This window comes from Dama dama, chromosome 24 (assembly GCF_033118175.1).
Source record: "Dama dama isolate Ldn47 chromosome 24, ASM3311817v1, whole genome shotgun sequence".
Lineage (NCBI taxonomy): Eukaryota > Metazoa > Chordata > Mammalia > Artiodactyla > Cervidae > Dama > Dama dama.
This window is the reverse complement of record NC_083704.1, coordinates 22,903,363-22,926,051: the sequence shown is the minus strand read 5'-3', so window position 1 is coordinate 22,926,051 and position 22,689 is coordinate 22,903,363. Positions and strand designations below refer to the sequence as shown.

General features: G+C 48.4%; 1 protein-coding gene across 3 annotated transcripts in view; it reads right to left on the bottom strand.

The window, feature by feature from the left end:
• SRGAP3 (SLIT-ROBO Rho GTPase activating protein 3) overlaps positions 1-22,689 on the bottom strand; it is a 247,967-nt gene that overhangs the window by 109,012 nt on the left and 116,266 nt on the right. For all 3 annotated transcript variants that reach the window (XR_009690322.1, XM_061128036.1, XM_061128037.1), the window contains exon 2: positions 16,898-17,090. Coding sequence is in view for 2 of the 3 variants with exons in the window: in XM_061128036.1 (XP_060984019.1) it covers positions 16,898-17,090 (193 nt within the window). In the remaining variant the exon portion in view is untranslated. The remainder of the gene's footprint in view (positions 1-16,897; positions 17,091-22,689) is intronic.

Below are 22,689 nucleotides of genomic sequence, written 5' to 3'. Positions count from 1 at the left end.
AGCCTCCCACTCAGGTAAGGAAACAGAAAGTGATGATGCAGCCTCATAAACGTAGTGACAGGAAGGAGGCTATGGGGCAGAGATGGCCCCCTCGCCCAGATCTGGTGGAGGGGTGAGCATGGGTGGATCCTTAAGGAAGCACTTGCTAGACTGAGAACTCAAGGCTGGAATGGAGTTTGACAGGCAGAGTTTCTAGGTGGAGAAATATAATGAACAAAGGCCTAGACAGAGCAGATTAGTGAGTCGAACCATAGTTAAGGGGGTTCGAGCATGGTGTCCTGGGGTGATGGGGGGAGAATGAAAAACGAGGCTGGAGAATTAGGCAGAGGCCACACAGGTCTTTAAGTCTCAGTAGAGAGTTTGATCTTCATCCTGACGTTGGCCAGGAGTCATTGAGGGGTTTAGAGCAAGGGAGTGAAAGGATAGAATTTCACTTTCAAACTCTCACTCTGGCGTGTGAGGACGAACTTGAGGGGGCCACAAGGGAAGTTGAGAGATTCCAGAAACATTTAGGTGGTAAACTGACTGCACCCTGAAATTGACTGGTTGGCAGAGAAAAGAAGATGCTCAGAATGACTCCAAGTCTCCCAGGTTGGGCTCCTGAGAGCAGGGTTGGCATTTACTGAGATGAGGGCACTTATAGAAGCAGGGCAGGGAGGGAAGGTGATGGGTTCCTTCTAAAAGATGTATGGAACACCCAGAGGATGGTAACTGGGCTAGAGAGACAAATGTGGACGCTGGCAACAAGCCCCAGGATGATATTTGAAACCATGGGGTAACCTGGAACTCTACAAATGCACATGACCGCATGGCAGAAGAGGCCAATCCTCAGGAGGCTAAGGCTGGAAGAAGCGTAGGATGGGGACGAGGGGCTAGCCCATCCTCTGCAGAGACACTGTCCCAGGCCTGCCTTCCAACCAGCAGGCCCACCCTCTGGGCCCACCCCACACAGGAGTCTGCTCTGGCTTATGCCGTCTCCTCCCAGCCCTGGCTCCCCTCCTACGGGGCAGCTCACCTGTAAGACTAAAAGACTGGAGTGAACTGGGCTGTCCGCAGCCAGGGTCCGGGAAGAGCTGACCGCTCTGTGGACAGCTGCCATCTGTGACCCTGGCCACAATGGTACCCGGCTCTCACCACGTCAGAGGGAAGAGGGAAGGGCCAAAGACTGGGGCCTAGCCAGTGAGACAGAAAGACACAGTAAAGCAGAACTCACCTGGACCTGGTCGGGGTGTGGGTGTTCCCCTGAGTCCATACTGCCTGTGTGACTATATGTACGTCCCCTAACCTCTATGGCCTGGCGACTCAGACCATATGTGTCAACCTTGGAGTTAAACACCAGAAAACGCCTCCACCATCATTCCCTCATGTTCATTCAGCAGTTCATCCACTAGATACATTCTGATCGAATAGTTCACATGGCCCAGGCTCCCGGGTCCATGGAGCCACAGTTCCCAGGCTCCCAGGAGCCACAGTTCCCGCCTCCACAGAGCTCACAGTCTGGCGGGGAGACAGGTAACCCTCAGACTGCTCAGTATGTGCAGATGAAGTCACAGTCGCACAAAGGGTTAGAGGGGAGAGTGTGGAGCATGAGGGCCCACAACAAGGGGACCTGGCCTGATTTCGAGGGTCACTGAAGTATCCCTAAGGGAGAGGACCTTTCAGCTGGGCTCTAAAGGAAGAGATGGGGAGCCAAATGAAGGTGGGTTCAGGGGAGAGGGCTCCAGGCAGAGGGAACAGGACGGGCAAAGGCTCACTGAGGGGCAGGGAGCTCAGGGCATTTAAGGAACTGAATAAAGGCCAGTGTGGCTGGAGCCCAGGAAGCAAGGCGGAGGAGGGGGAAGGAGCAGGGTCCCAAAAGTTCTGGCCGGTGCAGTGGCTGCCATCCCAGTGGCCATCTGCAGTGTACCTGGACCACAGGAAGAAGCATGCAGGCCGTGGATGGCAGAGCTGGACACGGACTTTCTCTTTTCAGGGGGTTCCTTGTCCCTTTTGAAAACAGGACCCCTTTGACCTGAGACCCAGCTCTCCACACTTGCAGCCATTTCGCCTGCTGCAGCCACACTTCTGGAAGATGCCAAAATTAATGTGGGCAGGCGCTCTGTCCTTGACGGTACATCCTGAGGGCTCTTCTGCTTTCCCAATCCTGCATCCCTCTGTCTACACCGCACGTGGAAGCTGCTGAGCTAAGGTAAAATTGAGAACTTTCACATATACGTGTATGTGTTTTCCTTTTTACAGCCAGAAAATAGCAATGACAATTTCTGGTGAGTCACAGCTTTTCTTCTTTCTTTGGCTAAGAGAGCTGGGTATGAGGCTCCAAGTGACTGCAGCTAGAGGAGCGAGGCCTTGCCAAGCTGGCGAGTTGGGAAAATGAAATCAGCAGTGAGCCAGCTTCTCCCACTTCCCGGCTGGGGGCTGGAAAATTCCGCTTAGCAAACAGAACCCACTTTCAGGCCTGCTGAGTCCCTCCTTTGCAGATGAATCTAAATCCACTGCCTTGGGATGGTGGACCCTCTACGAGGAAGGGGAGCCCCTGAAGCTCATCCCATCCCCAAGATGCTGAGTCCCTGCCTCTGGCTTCCTGCTTCCTTCCAAGACATTCCCTGGTCTTACACCAGGCTTGCTTGGGTGGCTGCCAGCAGAGCTCAGGAAAGCACTCTCTCAATCAGATCCAGGGCCCAAGAAGTACGCTTAACCTCTTGCTACCTAAGTTGCCCCTGAGCAGGATTTGGTATTCGTTGTCCTTGCTGGGAGCATGAACAATTAATTATGTAAATATCAATGGGGTGCCATCTTTTGTGCCAGACAGTGGGAAGTAAAATGAGTCATGCTCCCTGACTGATGGAGCTTACAGTCCAGTAGGGGCCTCAGATGACAATCAAATAAGCACATAACTGGATAGGAAAGGGCGTCGGTGACAAGAGCTATGAAGGAGAAATGCATGGTGTCTCCCCAGTCTATAATGGCAGAGGAGGGGCGTGTGCGCCTCACCCAGGGAAGGTGGAGGTGGTCCCTCCTATCACTGAGAACTCAGCTGAGATGCTTCTCCTCACTGAGGCCTTCTCTGTCCCCCAGCAGCTCCCTGGTCTCTAGCACACCACCCTATTTTTATTGTTATTAAACCAGTACCATTCCTGACATCCGCCCACTTCATTTACTTGTTGTTTCTGTCTTTGACTCCTTTATAGCTTATGTCTGTCTTTTTCTTTCTTTTTTTTTTTTACAGCAATATCCTTGCTGTCTTCTGCCCTTCCTCAGATAAGGCTGATACAGCCAAACAAAAAGTTTATGTCTGTCTTGTTCACCACTGTTTCTCCGGTGCCAGGAAGGTCTGACAGAGAGGTGAAAAGTGCCTAGAAGGATGAGCTGGGACCAGAAAAAATGGGTAGGGTGTATGGTGGTGGCCGAGGCATCAGGGAGAGAATTCCCAGAAGTTCCCTAGGGCAGGGCAGGTGGACGAGGGATGGAGGCCTGGCCAGGGGGGCAGAGTGGACCAGGGCTGGAAGGGCAGGATGAGCATCTGGGCGGTGTATTGCTGGACACCAGGGTGCTGGGACAGCACCACAGATGAGTCACTTCAACAGCAGAAGTGTACTGTCTCCCAGCTCTGGAGACTGGAGGTCTGGGATCAAAACGGTGGCAGGGGTGGTTCCTTCTGAGGGCTGTGGGGAAGCCCCCCTGTTCTGGGTTCTTCCCAGGTTCGGGGGTGTGGGGGCCATCTTTTGTGTCCCCACGTTCACATGATGTTTTCCCTGGATATGTGTCTATGTCCAAATTCCCCTCTCTATGTTATAGGGACACCAGTCATGATGGATTAGGGCCCACTCTAATGCCCTCATCTTTACTTGATTACCTCTGATAGAAAGACCCTATCTTCAAACAAGGTCACACTCAGGTACTGGAGGGTTATAAGGCCTCAACTGTGAATTTTGGGAGGACTCAATTCAACCCATCATAGGCTGCTACCCCAGGTGGATCAAGAGTCTGAGGAGAGTTTGAGTGGTAACTTAGGCATCTTCCCTGGGGTTCACAAGGGAAGTAAATGGACGTTTGACACGGAGGATAAAGTCTGACCTCCTCTGCTGTCATTTAAGGCCCAGTCAATCTGCTGCCAGTCCAGCTCTTTCCCTTAACCCCCTCTCTGCTCCAGGCAGTGAGTAGGTAAAGCTCTGAGCCAGAAATGGGTTTCTTGGTTTATTTATTTTTCACCCTCAAGGAATCTGAGGCCATTTTAGTGGGAGTTGAGGAGCATGCTTCAGCTTGTGGCCCTACTTTGCTAACTGGCTGTGTGCTCTTGGGCTTGCAGCTCAAATTGTCTGAGGCTTTCCTGCCTCATCTATTGAAATGGGTGGGTGAGTGATGGAGTGGCCAGTGAGGGCCTTTCAGACCTCTATGACAACAGCCACTGTATGTTTCAAAACCAAATGTACACATGTGATGTCACAAAGGATTATTCTCTCTAATCCCACAACTTATTTGAAAAGCCTAACAAGAAGCACAAAAATGAAAATGGTGAATGGCTCTTACCTCCCTATTTATGTATCTAGCCTCAAAGACAGGGAAGGGAGGCTGCTGAAGCCTGGGAAGAGGGGTAGCTCTTTCGGGGTCATGGACATTCTTGCCTTGCTTCTTTGCCTTCACTCACTTGGAATGCCTTCCCCTCCTTACTCCACGCAGCAAAATCTACTTCAAAGGCCTTTCCTCCAGGGGTCATCTGAGAGCCACTCAATGTTCTGTCTGAACTGCTCATGTCAATCTTCTTACATAATTACTTCCGGATGACATTTTATCTTCTTGCTTAACTCACTTGTCAGTTGTCCTCCACATGCGTGGGCTTGTATCATCACTCAGCCCCTTTGAAGGCAGGAACCATCTCTTGTATCTCCCTGTATCCCTCTAGAGCCATTCACTCATTCACTCACTCTTCTAATACCCTTTGAGTATCTGCCATGTGCTGGGAACTGTTCAATCCCAGGGCATTAAAAAGATGACTGGATAAGCCTTGAGAAGGCTCACAATCTAGCAGCCAAACTTAAGCCAAACCAAGAATTCTTATGGCCACTGTCAGAACTGCTTTAGTTGAAGTGACAGAAAAACTTACTTAAGCAAAAACAGCAGTAATGGGAGGAAGAAAATTTTAAGGATCAAAAATTATAATAAAAAATTGTAAAGAGGCATAGCTGCATCCAGAGGCTGAAAGAATGTCAGCAGGACTGCTCTGTCTCTGGGCTCTGCCTTCATCTCTCTGCACTGGCTTCACTCTCAGGCAGACCCTCTCCAAACGGCAAGTACCCTGACTGCTGCTGCTGCTGCTGCTGCTAAGTCGCTTCAGTCGTGTCCGACTCTGTGCGACCCCATAGACGGCAGCCCACCGGGCTCCCCCATCCCTGGGATTCTCCAGGCAAGAACACTGGAGTGGGTCGCCATTTCCTTCTCCAACGCATGAAAGTGAAAAGTGAAGGGGAAGTCGCTCAGTCACGTCCAACTCTTAGGGACCCCGTGGACTACAGCCTACCAGGCTCCTCCATCCATGGGATTTTCCAGGCAAGAGTACTGGAGTGGGGTGCCATTGCCTTCTCCGACCCTGACTGCTAGTAATCCATAAAAGGAGAGCTTTCCCCCAGTTGTTCCACCAAAAGTCCTGGAATTTCATGTTGCTAGATTAAAGCACTGTGGCCAAGAGGATGAAATGCTGGTTACAGGCTCACCACTGTTGAGGGATGGTTCCCCAGAGGAAAATTGAGGTCTTGTTATCAAGAGAAGGGAGGAATGCTGATTAGGGGAGAGTACCAGATGCCTCCCTTGTTATGCTGTGTGAGAAAGGGGACCTCATAGGAGGTGGGGAGGGAGAGGCTTATTCTGCCTCAGGGTGGATGGGGAATCATGGAAACAAATGCAGTGGGCTTGAAGGACATGTAAGAGTTTGCTGGGTGGAACATGCAAAGACAGGCACATCCTGCAGGTAGAGAGAAGGCTGAGTGTGAAGCTGTGAAGTTAGACAGAACATAAATGTTCTGGGGCTGAAGGAGTTCTGCTGGGCTTGGGCAGGGGTGACGTAGTGAAGAGGAGGCAGCTGTGGCAGGAAGGGAGGAGCCAGACCATGAAGGGCTTTGAAAGTCAAGGTCAAATGAAGGTTTTGAATGGACCAGTGATATGGTCACTGGGCGGGAAGGCCAGGTGGGAGGCAGAGCAGCTGCCCAGGTGAAGGGGCAGAGTGTGACTGGGGCTTTGCCTGGGAGTTGCCTGGTGGCAGACAACCAGTGTGAGGCTTCAGGGCTAGGGCAACCCCTTTACTCAGCTGCATTCTGCTGGCTTAGAAGCTGCCTTCCGCTGATGCCAGCCCTGAGACAGTCAGTTCAAAAGGGAAGAACTATATAAACTGAGTCACCTGGCTGAAGCGGGTTCTGCTTACCCATGGTGGGTGCTATGGCATCAAAGGCTGGGGTCCAAATACCCAGTTCTGCCCCTCACCAACTGGGTGAACTTGGGAAGCTAGTTAAACCTTTTATTTTCCTTATCTGTAAAACAGGGTGTATAACACCTAACTAACTTTAGGTGCTTTTAGGATTAAATGAGGAAATTCATGAGACACTCTCAGCATCAAACCCAGCATCTGATACTAATGAAAATTATTATTGGCATCACTGTTATTACAACCAGCACGTCACCAGGCCATTGGGAAAATTCACTGACTGATGTATGTGGATGTAGAGCCCACAGTAGGTTTGCTATAAATATTGATTTTCCTCCTCCCATTACCACCTTCTTCCCCCAAGAAACCCTCATGAGTATTTCAAGGCCCAGGGCCAATGGCCTAGAGATGCCCCACCGGCCTCCTCCACCCTAGCGTAGAATTATTCACTTGCTCGCTGGCTCAGTCCTCACACCTCAAAGTGCGGGCACACTTAGCTTGTGCCCAGCAGCACTGCTGAGCTCCCTTTGGACTTGCTGAGTGGATTCTTAGTACCAGGACAAAGTCCCTGCCTCACTAGGCAATGTCCAAGCAACCTCATCTCCTTCCCTGTGAGACCTTTTGCTTTGGTTTACCCACCTGCAAAATTGGTGCATCACGTAGTGTGTGCCGCACTCGGCAGACAAAGGGTGCTGACCCACAGCTCCTCTGGTCAGTTCTTTCACCGATCAGTTCGGGATCCTAAGCGGGGCCCACCCTGACTGGCCTTTGGGCTCCTTGCCTGTTAGATGGGGATGACAACACCGTCCCTGACTCCCCCAGCCCCACCAGGATTCTTGGGAGTATTTAAGCAGCCAAAGGCTGGGGAAGCCCTTTGCAACGTGTAAGGTGCTATATAATCTTGGAAGGTCATTATTATCCTCTTTGTTTAACAGAATGGAGTCAAAACTAAACTCCTGCATGCTGCTGCTTGTTAATTATTAGTAACAATAGTTACTGCATACTACTTAATTACCACAATATCTATTTTACCTTTATTACAATATCTATTGCTCATTTTTGGAATAAAATTGAAATGATAGGAATGTATCTACGTGTATTAAGCATTCATGCATGTGTACTAAGTCACTTCAGTCATGTCTGACTCTTTGCGACCCCATGGACGGTAGCCCTCCAGGCTCCTCTGTCCATGGGATTCTCCAGGCAAGAATACTGGAGTGGGTTGCCATGCCCTCCTCCAGGTATCCAAATGTAAGTAAATCATGTCCTGGTTAATACTTTGGAAGTTGCTGATGGGTCTCTGAAGATTCCAGGACACTGGGTGTAGGATCTGGGGAGGGCCCAGAAGGAAAAACTAGAAGAAGGAAAAGGGGCTAAAACCACTACAAGGAACACTCAAGAGGCTGACCCTCCTGCCTTAAAATCCTTCCCAGCAACAAAGACAAAGGTGGAGGATGAAAAGAGGAGAGATGAAAGATGTTCACTTTCCAGGAGCCAGGGGCCCTCAGGGTGTCTCATGCTGGCTTCTGGACTTCTGCCACTCTGCACACACAACATAGCTCCCTGCTCATTGCTTCTTTTTACTTAAATGGGTTTATTTACAAAGGGCTTTCCCTAGTCTTGGTTAAAATAAAAATTTTTTAAAAACAGCATCACTTGCCCTAAATAGAAGGTAACTAAAAAAGTAAGTTCAAAACAGTATCATTCGATCCTAGGCAGATGCTAATGCCCAAGGTTTGCTGTCTGTTAGTTAAAAGGGGGGTTAGAGAGGTGTTAGCAACAGCCTGGAAACAAACTATAACCACAAAGAGTAGAAGAGGATTGACTAGATCAGTCAGTATTTATGGCTCATGTGCTATGGACGATGCCTCTCTCATTTTGAGAAACACCAATCCATTTAACTAGCCTTCATGTCACAGAAATGTGTTCCCAAAACACCTGGCCTTTGTGCACACACCTTCGTGGACTGGGAACTCACACCTCCCAAGGCAGCCCCTTTTCATGCTGGACAGTTCTGGCTACAGGAACATTCTCAAGGTTGAGTGAAAATCTGCTTTTCTGAAAATGTTATCCTTGGACCTCACGTCTCTCCTCTGCAGCTACACAAGGTAAGTCTGTTTCCTTCGGTTTCTGAAGGAAGTTTCCAGTAGTATCTTGGTCTTTTCAGTTATTCATTCAGAAACCTTTGATAGAGCTTCTATCTGTATGTCAGAGAGAGAGTGGGAGACTGCCTAGAAATGGTCCCTTGCCTTCAAGCAGCCGGCAGTTTCAAGTGGGAGAACCAAACACATGAACTGGATCATTCCTTGATAATCTGGCCCAAGCCCCAGAAGAGCAACACGCAGGTCACTGGGCGAGGCCAGGGGAGCAGCTGCTGACTATGGGGCTGTGCAGAGCGGGTGAGCCCTGAGCTGGCCCAGGGCTGACAAACATGAGCTGACCAGCAGAAGAGGAGGCCCTCTGATACCCACACAAGGAGGATGTGGTCTGGACTGATGGGTGACTCTCAGGAAACATGAACCCAAACCGGAGAGGCGAGCGTCATGCAGCTAGCAGCTTTTTTGCATTATGGAGCTAGTTAAACCAAGATTAGAATCTTAGCTCTGCCACTTACCCGCTCTGGCTGTGTCCCTCGGGACAAATGACTTAATTTCTCAAAACCTCAATATTTCCAACTAGAAAGACAGAGATAGTTCCTACCTCAAACGTCACAATGTCTACCATGAAGGTTAAATGAGATGATGCACGTACAACATCTAGTAGAGAGTGATATGGATGTGGGGTGGTATCTGAAAGATTAAATAACTTGCACAGCACAGACATGGAACCCTCAGGAAGGACTCATCTGGCAAGCCATCCCAGGAGAATACCAGCTCTGGACAGCATTGCTGGAAAGCCATCACTGGTGTGACAGTAGCCATAGTAACAGCAGCAGCTATGAGAGGCAAGTCCCACCTGGAGGACCTCCCCCATCATCCCCACCTCAGTCTGAGCAAACCTTTTCATTCTGAATCCTTTGCACATTGATAGGCTCAATTTACTCATTACAAAAGTGCTTCTGTCCCCAGGACTCACTTGAAAGGTTAAGTCTAAATTGTAGCATCTTTTTAGGGAAATGCTACATCTGTGGAAACAAAATATCCCATGATGTTTCATCCCCCCAAAGAAGCTTTTTCTTGGCAATCAAGTTGGTTCCTCACTGAATCCTCCTTCTCAGCTGCTCTGTGAAGCTGAGATGTTCCAAACCTACTTTGCAGAGAATATTAAACATCATTCATTGACTGGCCAAGCATCTTCCAGCTTTTTCTACACTCTGAATTTCCCCATCTTAAACATATTTGAATAAAATTCCCTGTTCCTTTTATCACAGCTGTCCAAATACTAGCAACCAACACTTCACTTCCAAAGACAGCATTTTTATCAAGCATTTCCCCAGAAGGTCAGGGGTTTCCAAAACTGAGGGAGTCAGAAATAGAAGGGGGCTCTCTCACCTCCCACACTGTTTGCATGGAGCCCCAACATTGCAAAGGGGAATCCCGAGTTTGTCTCAACAGAGCTTTTCAAACTGGGTCCCAGAGAGTGCTAGTTTGGTTTAAAAAAGGTGGCGTGGTGGTAAAGAATCCGCCTGCCAACGCAGGAAACACAAAGAGACACAGGTTGGATCTCTGGGTTGGGAAGATGCCCTGGAGTAGGAAACAGCACCCAATTCCAGTATTCTTGCCTGGAAAATTCCATGGACAGAGGAGCCTGGTGAGCTATAGTCCATGGGGTCACAAAGAGTCAGACACGACAGACTGAGCACACACATGCACACAGTGGGAAGGGAGAATTCTGTGGTCAAACAGCCTTCAGAAAGAAGTCAACAGGCTTATTTACTACAGAATCTCTCAGTCTTCCACGTGCTAAGGCCCATCAGGAATCTGTAAGGGGAGGTAAGGAGCAGGTGGTCTTTCACCTCTACTCATTTTTTCTCTCCTCACCTCCCCTCCCTCTGACCAGACATCTCAAAGTGTGGGGGTTTCAGAAAACACTCCTCTGGAGGAAGAATAAGTCCTAGTTCCAGGAAACCTCTAGTTTCGTAGAACGACCCGGGTTGTTTGGAGGATACCCACATATCCTCAGAGGAAGGATCTAAGCCCCCGTGTGCCACCTGCCATGCTCCTGCTCAGGAAGGGCTCCCAGCTCCAGGCCTCACAATGCACAAGGCCAGTCTAGGTCAGGCCTGGCTGCAAAAGGGCGCTGGATTATGGATTTTACCCTGGGGGAGTTGAGGGCTGTGGAAGGCTGGCATAGCTTGACGGTGAATTATAAACAGTTTATCACCTAGAAAATCATCATCTTGGGCAACTCTTCAGTGTGAATGGCCATTGGAATCCCCCAGAGGACTTGTTAAAATACAGGCTGCTGGGCCCCACCCCCAGAGTTTCTCATTCAGCACATTTTGGGGGGCAGCTAAGGGCTTCACACTTCTGACAAGTCCCCAGGGGGTGGGGATGCCAACGCTGCTGGTCAGGACCGCACTTGGTAAACTAGAGTGCAGGGCCTGAATCCTGAGTCAGAGAGCCCATTGTAAAGTCCACACTGTCCTCTCAGCAACTCCGTGCTGGGCCAGGTACCAGAGTGGGTGGCCCTTCACCCAAACAGCCTTCCCAAGCACCTAACGCAGCCAGAAGACAAATGTCCCCTTCCTTGACTGCCACCACCCCCAGTCCAGAGCCACTCTAATCACCATCTGATCATTCATTCATTCATTCATTCAATAAACATCCAGTGAGGGCCTGGTGCCAGGTGCTACAGACCCCAGGTCAACAGCCACCCCTTCTGCCGTCTTGAACCTGGCAGCCCAATTGTCAAACGAGGGGCAGACAAGGAAAATAGATGATTACAACACAGGGTGGCAGCTTTTGCCACATCTCCTGAAGTCCCTTCATCTCAGGTCAGGTATGGATTCCTCTCAGTTCCACCTCTGAGAGAGTTCCCAGCGCCTGTCCACTTTCTGCCAGCTCTGTCACCCAGGCCACCACCATGCCTGCCTGGAGAGCTATACTCCTATCGCCTACTGGTCTCCTCAGTGTCACTCCTGCCCCCTCCAATCCAGGGTGACCTTTTAAAAATGGAAGTCAGATCATGCTACTCCCTACTGAGGATGCCTCAGCGGCTATGGCTTCCCTCATCACAGCTCCAGCCCCACCGGCCTCTCCTCCCTTCACACTGTCCCCACGGCTGCTGCTTCTTATCCCTCAGCTCACGTTTCTGCTTAAACGCCACTTCCTCCAGCAGCCTTCCCTGACTGCCATTCTAGCTCAGTGTGGAGGATTCAAGGGGGCTGCAAATCCTCTGATGGTCCTCCAGTGAGAGCAAGGCTTTGTTTTCCCTCCTCTTGAAGCTGAGCTGGAGCTCAGATCACTTTGATCAACAGAATCTGGGTAGGGGATGGAGGTGGGTGTTCAAGGAGACTGCAGCTCCCCCACTGCCACCTCGGGACCCTGAGCTCCCATGACTGAAGTGAGACTCTGACCCCAAGTGGAGAGGGTAGCAGCCCAGCTGAGTCCAGCCTTATAGCGGTCTTCACCAAAGTGCCAGGAAAGGGGTGGGGGGAGCCATCTTAGACCTCCCAACCTGGACTCTAGCAATCATTCCATCCAAGCAATCATTTGATGACATGCTGTCTTTCATTTATTTGCATATGTTTGATGCCATATCTCACTCCTCCACGAGATGGTAAATTCCACCAAGGCAGGAATCAAGTCTGTCTTGTTTGCCATTGGAAGCCAGGACCGGGCATTGGTAGGTACTCAGTAAATACTGGCTGAATAAGCAAACCAACAAGTGCAGAGTATCGTGTACACACAGGAGGGCACCAAGGTAGACTCATGGAAGCTTTGCAGAGGAAGTGATACCGAAACGCTAGGCCTGAAGAGCAAGCAGATGGCAGGGTTCAAAGAGCAGGGCCACAGGGACTGGGCGTTGCCCCAACCACATCACCTATGGACAGTGCCCAGGCGTGTACTCATGAGAGAGAAAGAGGAGGGATTGTGTGTCTTCAGCAAGAAGCACGGTCTAGGAAAACAAGAGATGCTTGATATACACCCATGTGACTTCTTGGAGAGAGAAGCCTGAGCTGAAAGTCAGGAGCCCTGGGAGTTCTCACTCAGAAGCTCACGGTGTAGCCTTTGTAACATCCCCCTTAGCTTGCCTGGTGCTCAGATGGTTTGAGATAAAACCAGTGACTCCCTCACTACATCCCTGGGTTATCATGAGGATTATAAGAGAGCCAAGAAGTCAGAGTGCTTTGAAAAAGGTGAGTTAGAACAGAAATATGTGATGGTGGAAGAAGACACACATGATGGTATTGTTTTCTGAAAGTTCAACCTGCCACAGGTGAACCCTCAGGGCCGTAGGCTGAGCTTTTCCTTGAACGGGGTTGCCACATGGAACTCAGCCTGGGTGAGTCAAGCCCAGACTCCTCTTGGGCACTCCCTGGGGAGCTGGAAGTTTTTCAACTGCCCAGGTGGAGAGGAAGCAGCTGGGGCCTTAGAAAGAGAACCCATGGAGCAAAGTAGGAGCACTAGACTTGGTGTCAAGAGACATGAGTTCCTGTTATGGACTGAGTGTCTGTATTCCCCCAGAAGTCATATGTTGAACTCTACTGTCAATGTGATGGTGTTAGGAGGTAGGGCCTTTAGCAGATAGTAAGGATTAGATTAGGTCTTGGGGAATGAGGGGAGTCCTCATGATGGGATCAGTGCCCTCGAAAGACTCTCTAGCGCTTGCTTCCTCTCTCTGTCCTCCACTCCAGGAGGACACAAGAAGGATCAGCGCCCACAAGCCACAGGAGGGAGCTCACCAGAACCTCGCCAAGCCACCACTGGTGCCCTGATCTCCAGCTTCCGGCCTCCAAAACTGGGAGAAATCCATTGCTGTTTACAAGCCACCCAGTCCAGAGTACTTTGTAATAGGAGCCCAAATGGACTGTGCAGTGGGAATAACATGACCGGACCTGGGCCTGGGCACCGCCCCCCTCACCCTGAGAGGCTACCTGGCAGATAGGTGGACCTTCTTAATAAAGGACCTACCAGATGCAGAGTACATCATGAGAAACGCTGGACTGGAAGAAGCACAAGCTGGAATCAAGATTGCCGGGAGAAATATCAATAACCTCAGATATGCAGATGACACCACCCTATGGCAGAAAGTGAAGAGGAACTAAAAAGCCTCTTGATGAAAGTGAAAGAGGAGAGTGAAAACGTTGTCTTAAAGCTCAACATTCAGAAAACTAAGATCATGGCATCTGGTCCCATCACCTCATGGGAAATAGATGGGGAGACAGTGGAAACAGTGGCTGACTTTATTTTGGGGGGCTCCAAAATCACTGCAGATGGTGACTGCAGCCATGAAATTAAAAGATGCTTACTCCTTGGAAGGAAAGTTCTGACCAACCTAGATAGCATATTAAAAAGCAGAGACATTACTTTGCCAACAAAGGTCCGTCTAGTCAAGGCTATGGTTTTTCCAATAGTCATGCATGAGTGTGAGAGTTAGACTGTGAAGAAAGCTGAGCACCGAAGAATTGATGCTTTTGAACTGTGGTGCTGGAGAAGACTCTTGAGAGTCCCTTGGACTGCAAGGAGATCCAGCCAGTCCATCCTAAAGGAGATCAGTCCTGGGTGTTCATTGGAAGGACTGATGCTGAAGCTGAAAATCCAATTATTTGGCCACCTCATGCAAAGAGTTGACTCACTGGAAAAGACCCTGATGCTGGGAGGGATTGGGGAGGGAGGAGAAGGGGACAACAGAGGATGAGATGGCTGAATGGCATCACCGACTCGATGGACGTGAGTTTGAGTAAACTCCAGGAGCTGGTGATAGACAGGGAGGCGTGGCGTGCTGCGGTTCATGGGGTCGCAGAGTCGGACACGACTAAGCGACTGAACTGAACTGAACTGAACCAGATGGCAGGACAAGGCTTCTCTGGACAGCCAGAATGAGGGACCCAGAGCACAGCCCAGATCTTGTGCACTGAGCTCCAAAGAAGAGGCAGCCAGAGGTCAGGCTGGTTGGCCCTGGGGTCAGAGGGCAAATCCAGGCATCCCCTGGAGACTCTTGCTTCCAAAAGCCGTGGGGGGTGGCGGGGGTGGGCTCTGCTGACACATCGGCCTGGTGCCGAGGGCCCACAGCAGCTGCACTGGCCTGGCCACACCCTAATTAGACTTTCATGGTGTGTCCAGCAGCCTGCTGGGCCCGACTGCCAGCTGGGGCTCCCATTCTGTCTGGTGGCCTCAGTTAATGAAGCCATGAGGGGCTGACTGAGCTCATTACGGGCCATGTGAAGGAACAGGGTGCCCTGCACATGCTGCCCCAGGGCCTCCCGCCCCCGTGTCCACACTGAGAACAGGAAGAGGGAGCTGAATCCAAATCAAGAGGAAGGAGAGGGGCGGAAGCTGAGCTCCAGCCCAACCACGCAGTCTGAACGGCTCCCGTGACAGCCCAGCCAGAGATGTGGGGTTTCTGTACAGGAGTCTGAGTCTGTGGTTTTAGCAGAGTGTTCAGAGTCCATGGCTGCTCTCAGACCACACCCAGGCCTTTCTCATCTCAGGCCAAGGAGGAAGAATGAGAGTGAAGGTTCAAATTTGCCACTTCCCAATAACTGGCCCACAGACATGTTTGTACAAGCCTTTCTGTCATCTTTAAGAAGGGATACTGATCTGATTCAAAGCAAGTGCTCAGTTAATGTGCTCAATACATCATTACTGTTGTTGTTGTTACTAAAAGACAGTCACGAAAAGGAACCAAAACCTGAGCTTCTGAATGGCAGCTGAGTGATTTTTTTCTTCTACTTCTCTGCATTTGTAACAAAAAATGTTTTACTTTCATCTTTTAAAAAAGTACATGCTTTCTCCAAAATATCAGAAAAATGAGATTATGTATGAAAGGGCCCAGACAGTGCCTGGGAGTAAGTTATCAACAGAAGTATCCTCCTGCAGTGAAAGTTTGAATAGATGTGATTGGGTGGGAAAACATGCCTGGTATTTGCAAACGTGTAATAAATTTCTGCCCTTTAATAAGGCAATTTCTTCTCCCCAGATGTCAAGGGAAGAAGGCACAGAAGTTCAGAGCTCAAAATGCTGAGGCACCCAGGTAAGGAGATGTTGAGGGGAGTTTGAAGGAAGAGCGCTCCCTGGCCAGAGTAGAATGCAAAACACAGAGAGAGAAAGGTGGACGCAACTGAACGAAGTGTAGTCTATACACACAACAGCATATCATTCACTCTTAAAAAGGAAGGACACTCTGACACATGTGACAACATGGGTGAGCCTTGAGGACATTATGCAAATTGGAATAAGCCCCAGTCACAAAAGGACAAATACTGTATGCTTCACATATCTGAGGTCCCTAGAGCAGTCAGGTTCATAGAGACAGAGAGTAGAAGGGTGAGTTCCAGGATGGGGGTGGGGAAGGGAAATGGGGTGCTGTTCACGGCATGCAGAGTTTCACATTACTAAGATGAGTTCTGGGGAAGGGTGCGGGTGATGATTACACAACAGTGTGGATGGACTTAACGCCACACACTTGTATATTTTAAAATATTTAAGGTGGTAAACTTTATGTTATGTGTAGTTGACCACAATTTAAACCTATGTAGAGAGAAAAAAAGAGACTGAACCCAGAGGAAAGAGGAACAGAACAGACAGGATGGAGCAAGTCGCTGGTCTCCCGGGGTTGAGGGCCATTCACTGGAGAGATGACTCACAGAGGAGGGGGACCTCCAGGGAGCATGGCCAAGGGGGAAACAGATGGAGGGGGGGCGCAACCTGGTAAGGTCATGGCTTCTATCTGCACTTGGCCGCTGGCCCCTCAGGGTCCTGAGCTAGGGGGCATTTACAGCTTGAGGACTCAGCCAGGGATGTGCCCAAGAGGATCAAGCTTCCTTCTCTCCTCAAAATCCGAGCTTGGGGTGTGAGAAATTAGGACCTGGAGGGTGTGTGTATATAAATAAGCAACTAAGCCTGGCACCATCCTCCAAGGGAGGAAGGAAGAGGAATACTTTGAGCATCTATTCCAAGGAGAAGCAATTCCAAGGCCACTGTGCTGAAGGAAGGCAGACATGGGCTGGCTGACCCCCAGATAAAAGAGAACTGGGTATAGTCAGGATGTCCTGAAAGGCGATGGGCTGGCACCTGGACCCGGATGGAGGCAGAGCCTGGTGCTTGGTGGCATAATAACAACAGAACCATTTATTGAGCACTTCCTGTCTCTGACAAGTGCTTCTCTTGGTCCATCATGTATTCCTTTCAGCATCTTTATGGGTAGCAACTATTTCTACCCTCACTTTACACCAAGGAAGCCTGAGGGCTGGAGATGAAAGTCACCTGCAGACACTGGGCCTTAAAAGCCCACCATCTGCCCCCAGGGAATCCTGGTTTCCTTGCTGCTTCACCTCCCAGCATTGCCTCCCACCACGCCAGACCCTGAGCCCCTACTCACTTGAACTGGTGCTCCCGGGAGCTGCGGATCTTGGAGGAGAAGCGCTCGGCCAGTTTCTCCAGGCTGCGGGAATACTCGAGCTCGATCTCGGCTTTCCGGCGGAAAAACTCCTGGAGGTCCTGGAGCAGCTGCAGCCTCGACTCCGACTGCTGCTCCAAGCACTTGAACTGCTCCACCAGCTGCGTGCGGATCTCTGTAGGCAGAGGCAGGAGCAGGCTGTGAGGTGGAGGGGACAGCAGGGCGATCCGCCCAGCCCACCCACTGCCAGTGGCCCAGGCACTGTGATGGCAGCCGCCCCCTCCCCACCACCCGCCACCCGGAGCCTCTCCAGGCACTGGCAGGACAATTGAGCAAATGCCAGTTTTTGCCACAGTGTAACCCAATGTTTCCCAAAGTTGAATCACCGCATGTCACCACCATGATTTCTGCCATACCCACACATCACCTGCATTATTATTTTTTCCACATGATCTAGTAAATTCACTCACTTTTCTTACTGAAAACAACTTACTTAAAACATACAGTTTAATGTCATTATGGCAAGGGTAAAACTAGAACCACTTGCCGTCTTGGTACACAGAAACTTGATTCAACAAAAACAAAAATTTTGTTAAAATTCTCTCCAGACACTATTGCTTACCAAAGGCCCGAAGCCTAAGCTTCTGAGTCTCCATCAACAAGAGGAAAATGGGAGCATGAAAGGAGTTAAAGACAGACTTCCTCCAGGTGTAGTCAGGACTGAGCGAGGGCAGAAGGGATGCCATTCACTCTCAGGTTTCAGGGTTATTTAAGGTTATTTAGGTTATTTATCTCTCAATCACCTTGAGATTCCATGCATCACCATCTCAGGTACCACCAGAGAATGTAGTCCAGGCTTCAGGAAATCCTGACAGAGCAAACCAGGTCTGTGCACCCAGGGCAAAAGTTCACAAGCAGGGGCTAGAGATAAAAATCACAGCCGGATCCCAGTGGTTTTGTCAGGGCTGCCGTCACCACACAGTAACCTCTTCCCCACCATCCCACAGGCTGCCCAGCAGATTAGTCTCTCCACACTGTGCTCACACCAGCTCCCTGCTCAAAACTCTCCAGGGCCCTCCTCTGACTGAGTATTAAGTCCAACTCCTTAGCACGGAATTCAAGGCCACCCACTATCTGACCCCAAACTTCTCTGTTTCTCCCCCCAGTGAACTCACTATTCCTTCAAACTAGTCCCTGAGATGTCCAATCCTATTGTAGAAACAGGCCTCCTGTCTGAAAAGGTGGCCAGTACATCCTAGCATCCTTTGGAAAAGTGGTCTTCAAAGCATGCAGCGCTACTCTGGGGCACTGGAAGCCTTGCCAGGGGGTGCACGGCAGGAACTGTTACCAAGGCATGGGTTTGAGATCCTACTTCCATTCCCACTCTTTCTTCCTTTACCTGAGAATGTGCCTCGGCATCTCTCCTTTCCCATCTGCCTCTTCACAACCATCCTCTCTATTTGCAGAAGGCCATCTTCTCCCTTATTCAGAAGCTGATTATGGTGCAATTTCTCAAAGAGTCAAGGTAGAGAACAGCTAAAAACGTTGGTGCTAGCAAAACTTCTTTAATCTAGGGACCATAAACTCCTGCTACACAAAGTGTGGTCCATAGGCCAGCAGCATCAGCATCTTCCATAGGCTTATTAGAAACACAGCCCTTGGTCAGTCCTGACTATACCTGGAGAAAGTCTGTCTTTAACTGCCCTCCCACTCCCGTTTTCCTCTTGTTGATACAGACAGAAGTCTTAGTCTTAGAAACAACACCCATAGACTTATTAGAAACCTTAGGTCCCAACCCAGACCTTCTGAATCACAATCTGCATTTTAACGAGATCCCTGGATGGTCCTTGTGAACCTTAAAGCCATCCTATCCATCTCATTCTGAGAAGTACCCATTCTGTCTTACTTTTTATTTTTAGTAATTATCTATCAAATTATAAAACACTGATATTATTTTGATAAACTGCATGATAAATCAATATGAAATAAAGATACTTAGGGTTTTATGGTCAAAGCAAATTTTTTAATGTCCATTTCAATTTACATACATATTTTGGACAAAAAGAAAAGAGAAATCAATAAAAAAGTTCAAGCATGAAAACATATTATGTAAAATTCTGTGAAGGAAGTAGAAGGGAATTATGACTTCAAGAAGGTAAAGATAAGAACAATATAACTATAAATTTTCTGACTTGTACAGGTAATTTTTGATGAGTGGTGGTGGATACAAATGTTTTGTGGTATTTATCTTCAGTTCAGTTCAGTTCAGTTCAGCTGCTCAGTCGTGTCGGACTCTGCGACCCCATGAATCACAGCACGCCAGGCCTCCCTGTCCATCACCAACTCCCGGAGTTTACTCAAACCCATGTCCATCGAGTTGGTGATGCCATCCAGCCATCTCATCCTCTGTCTTCCCCTTCTCCTCCTGCCCCCAATCCGTCCCAGCATCAGTGTCTTTTCCAATGAGTCAACTCTTTGCATGAGGTGGCCAATTACCACCATGCAATTCCACCCATAGATCATATCCAGAAGAAATCAGTGTTCATGTCTACACTCAAAATATGGAAAATATTCACAGAAGCTTATAGCTAAATATTAGAAACAACCCAAAATGTCCATTAAGAGTACATAAAAATTTTTTTTCAAAGGGACAATTTATTTCAAAATGCTTGTCAGTCTTAAAATATTAATGGTAAAGTGAATTTATGCAAGGAGTAGATAAGATTTCTTAAATGTGAGATGTTCATTCAACAGAATACCATATGATAAGGGAAAAAATGATCTACTGCTACCATGTTGATGGAAAGTAGCAAGGAAAAAAATACGATCATGCAAAAAAATAACTTATGGTGACTGAGTTCAGAGAAATGATCACCTTTGGGGGTAATGACTGAGAGAGGGTGCAAGGTTGCATCCTGGAATACTAGAGATAGACCATTACACCTTGATCTGGTAAAAATTAACTGAGCTGCACACTAAGATCTGAGCATTCTACTGTACATAAGTGATACATCAATAAAAAGGCAAACTAAAAATTGCTGTTATTTAGTTTGCATTTGATACAGTTAAGAGGGTAGAGTAATTTTATTCTACAAGGTCAATACTTACAGTATGGCAGAAATGATATCCTTTGTAACTGTTTAAATTTCTGGTGAACATTTCAGATGTCAAGTTAAAATGTGTGAGGCAAAAGATTTTTTTTTCCCCCAAAGTTCATGTAGAGGGCAGGCAAGCAAAAAAGTTTTAAAACCAGTGTTTTAGAGGCCAAGCACTGCCCCTCCCAGGAAGTCCCGGTTGGCTCAGCCCTCATGACCCCACTCTGAACTCCCATGGTCCATGCAATTAGTCTCAGAGAGACTTGTGCTCTTTTCTTTTAATTCTTTCATGGATGCATGTCATATTAGCTCCTCAAAAGAAATTTTAAGATCTGACAGTGGATTCTCCCAGCACAAATATCAATATCTGTATAGCAAATCCCTATTTACCTTTACCAAAGTGCTTTTACCCAAGGACATCAAATGTTGTGATTATGGGAATCTCACCCAACACACACACACACACGCATACACACAAACATACACACCACACACACCCACACACAACGCACACATCACATTCACATGCCACATGGCTTCACATTTACACACATCACACACACCTACCACACATACACATACCAGACACACATCGCATCCATACACCACAGAGACTCACATACTGCACAAATACCACACATACCACACAATCACCACAACCACCACACACATTCATACATACATACCACATACCCACACCACTAACACACCACATCCCAAACACACCCCACACACATTCACACATGCTATGCATATACTATACCCATACCAGACATGGATGTTATTATTATTATCCATTTTTGCAGTTGAAGAAACCAGGACTCTGTGTAAACTAACCAGGAACTTGTCCAAGGTCACATTTTGCTCTATTGACTGTAACAATCCACACAGGCCCTCCTTGATATGGCTCACTTGTTAAACTGGACTGAGATGCCGTCACTCCCACAAGTGCAAGCTCTGCCGTATTAATACATAGTTACAAAAATGTTTTCTAAATATTTTAAAAATTACTTTTAGACCATCTACTATTTGGGACTCAAAATAACCTTAATAATAATCATGAGTACTTACAGAGCACACCATGTGTTCCATGCCTGATGTTGAGTTCTCTGGATATTTATCTCACATAATCTGTATAATAGCCCCTCTAAAGTGGGTGCTACTAGTATTCCCCCACCTTTTCTCCACAGATGAGGAAGTGGAGGCACAGAAATAAGTAGCCTCTGGTCATAACAGCTGGTGTGTGGCAATTAAGCTAGGAATCAAGCCTAGGTCCTCAGTTGAGAGCAATGACCCTTCAGACACCTCACTAAAATGAGGCCATATTATTTTCTTTCAAGACTTTAATCCATCTGTATTCAATTTCTCGTATCCTTTCTGTAACAAGATGGTGGGCTAAAGAGATAGTATTTATCAAGAATGCTGCAGCCACTCCCTTCCTCCATTACCGGGCATTATCAGGAGCCAATGTCCTCCTATTTTAGAGGGAAATCTCATAAATCACACTTCTCTGACAGGAGACAATTTGGAAGCAGCAGAGAAACCTCCCTCCGTTCACACAACCAGCTGGAGCCTGGAGCAGCTTGGACAGCCCAGAGTCAAGCCACTCTCACAGGAGAGGCCCTGGCAGGGGCCAGACTGCTGCCTGCCTGCCCGTGCTGTGGAACCTGCTGGGATCTGATTACCCATCTCCTTATCTCTAACTCCCTTCCAAGTTTCTCCTCCTTAGAGCCAGCACAGATTTGGCTTTTCTCGGGTCGGAGATTTCAAAGAGAGAGAAAAATAAATAAATAAAACAACTGCTTGCAAGGCACAGACTTCATTCAGAAGACGGTCCCCCTAGGAATGGTTCCAATCTCGGCACAGCACTGAGGAGCGGAAAAATAAGAGGAGGTTGGGCAGGGAGGAGAAGGGGCTTAGAGAGCCGGGAAAGGCTTTGATATCAGAACATTTAGAGCTGCAGGTGACCGCCCTGACTCCTGGCACAGCCTCCTGGTTTTATGGAGGCGTGAGGCCCAGAGAAGTTCTCCTGAAGCCCAGCTCTCCCTGTGTCACTCTCCATGGAGCAATAGGAGAGAACAAATCTGACTCCATACTGCATCTGTCTCTTTTACTTTAACCTTTGTCTTCTATTGCTTTTGCTACAAGTTAATCACAAGTTTATTAATTTAATAATGCCTAGAACCTGAAATATACAGGATAGCCCATTCTCAAGGCTCTGCCCTAAAAATCCCCTGTGCTCCACCTACTTACCCTTTCCTCCCGCCTTGCTCCTCCAATGCCATATAGTTGGAATCATTTTAAAACTGGCTTCTTTTACTTAGTAATATGCACTTATAGTTCTTTCATGTCTTTTCATGGCTTTTTTTCATGGCTTGATAGCTCATTTCTTTTTATTGCTGAATAATATTCCATTTTCTGTAATAATATTCATGGTTTCTTTATCCATTCACCTTTTGGCAATTATGAATATTTTGGGCAAGTTTTCATGTGAACATAAGTCATAAGACTTCCCTTGTGGCTCAGCTGGTAAAGAATCAGCCTGCAGTGCAGGTGACCTGGGTTTGATCCCTGGGTTGGGACGATCCCCTGGAGAAGGGAAAGGCTACTGACTCCATATTTCTGGCCTGGAGAATTCCACAGACTGTATAGTACATGGGGTCTCAAAGAGTTGGACAC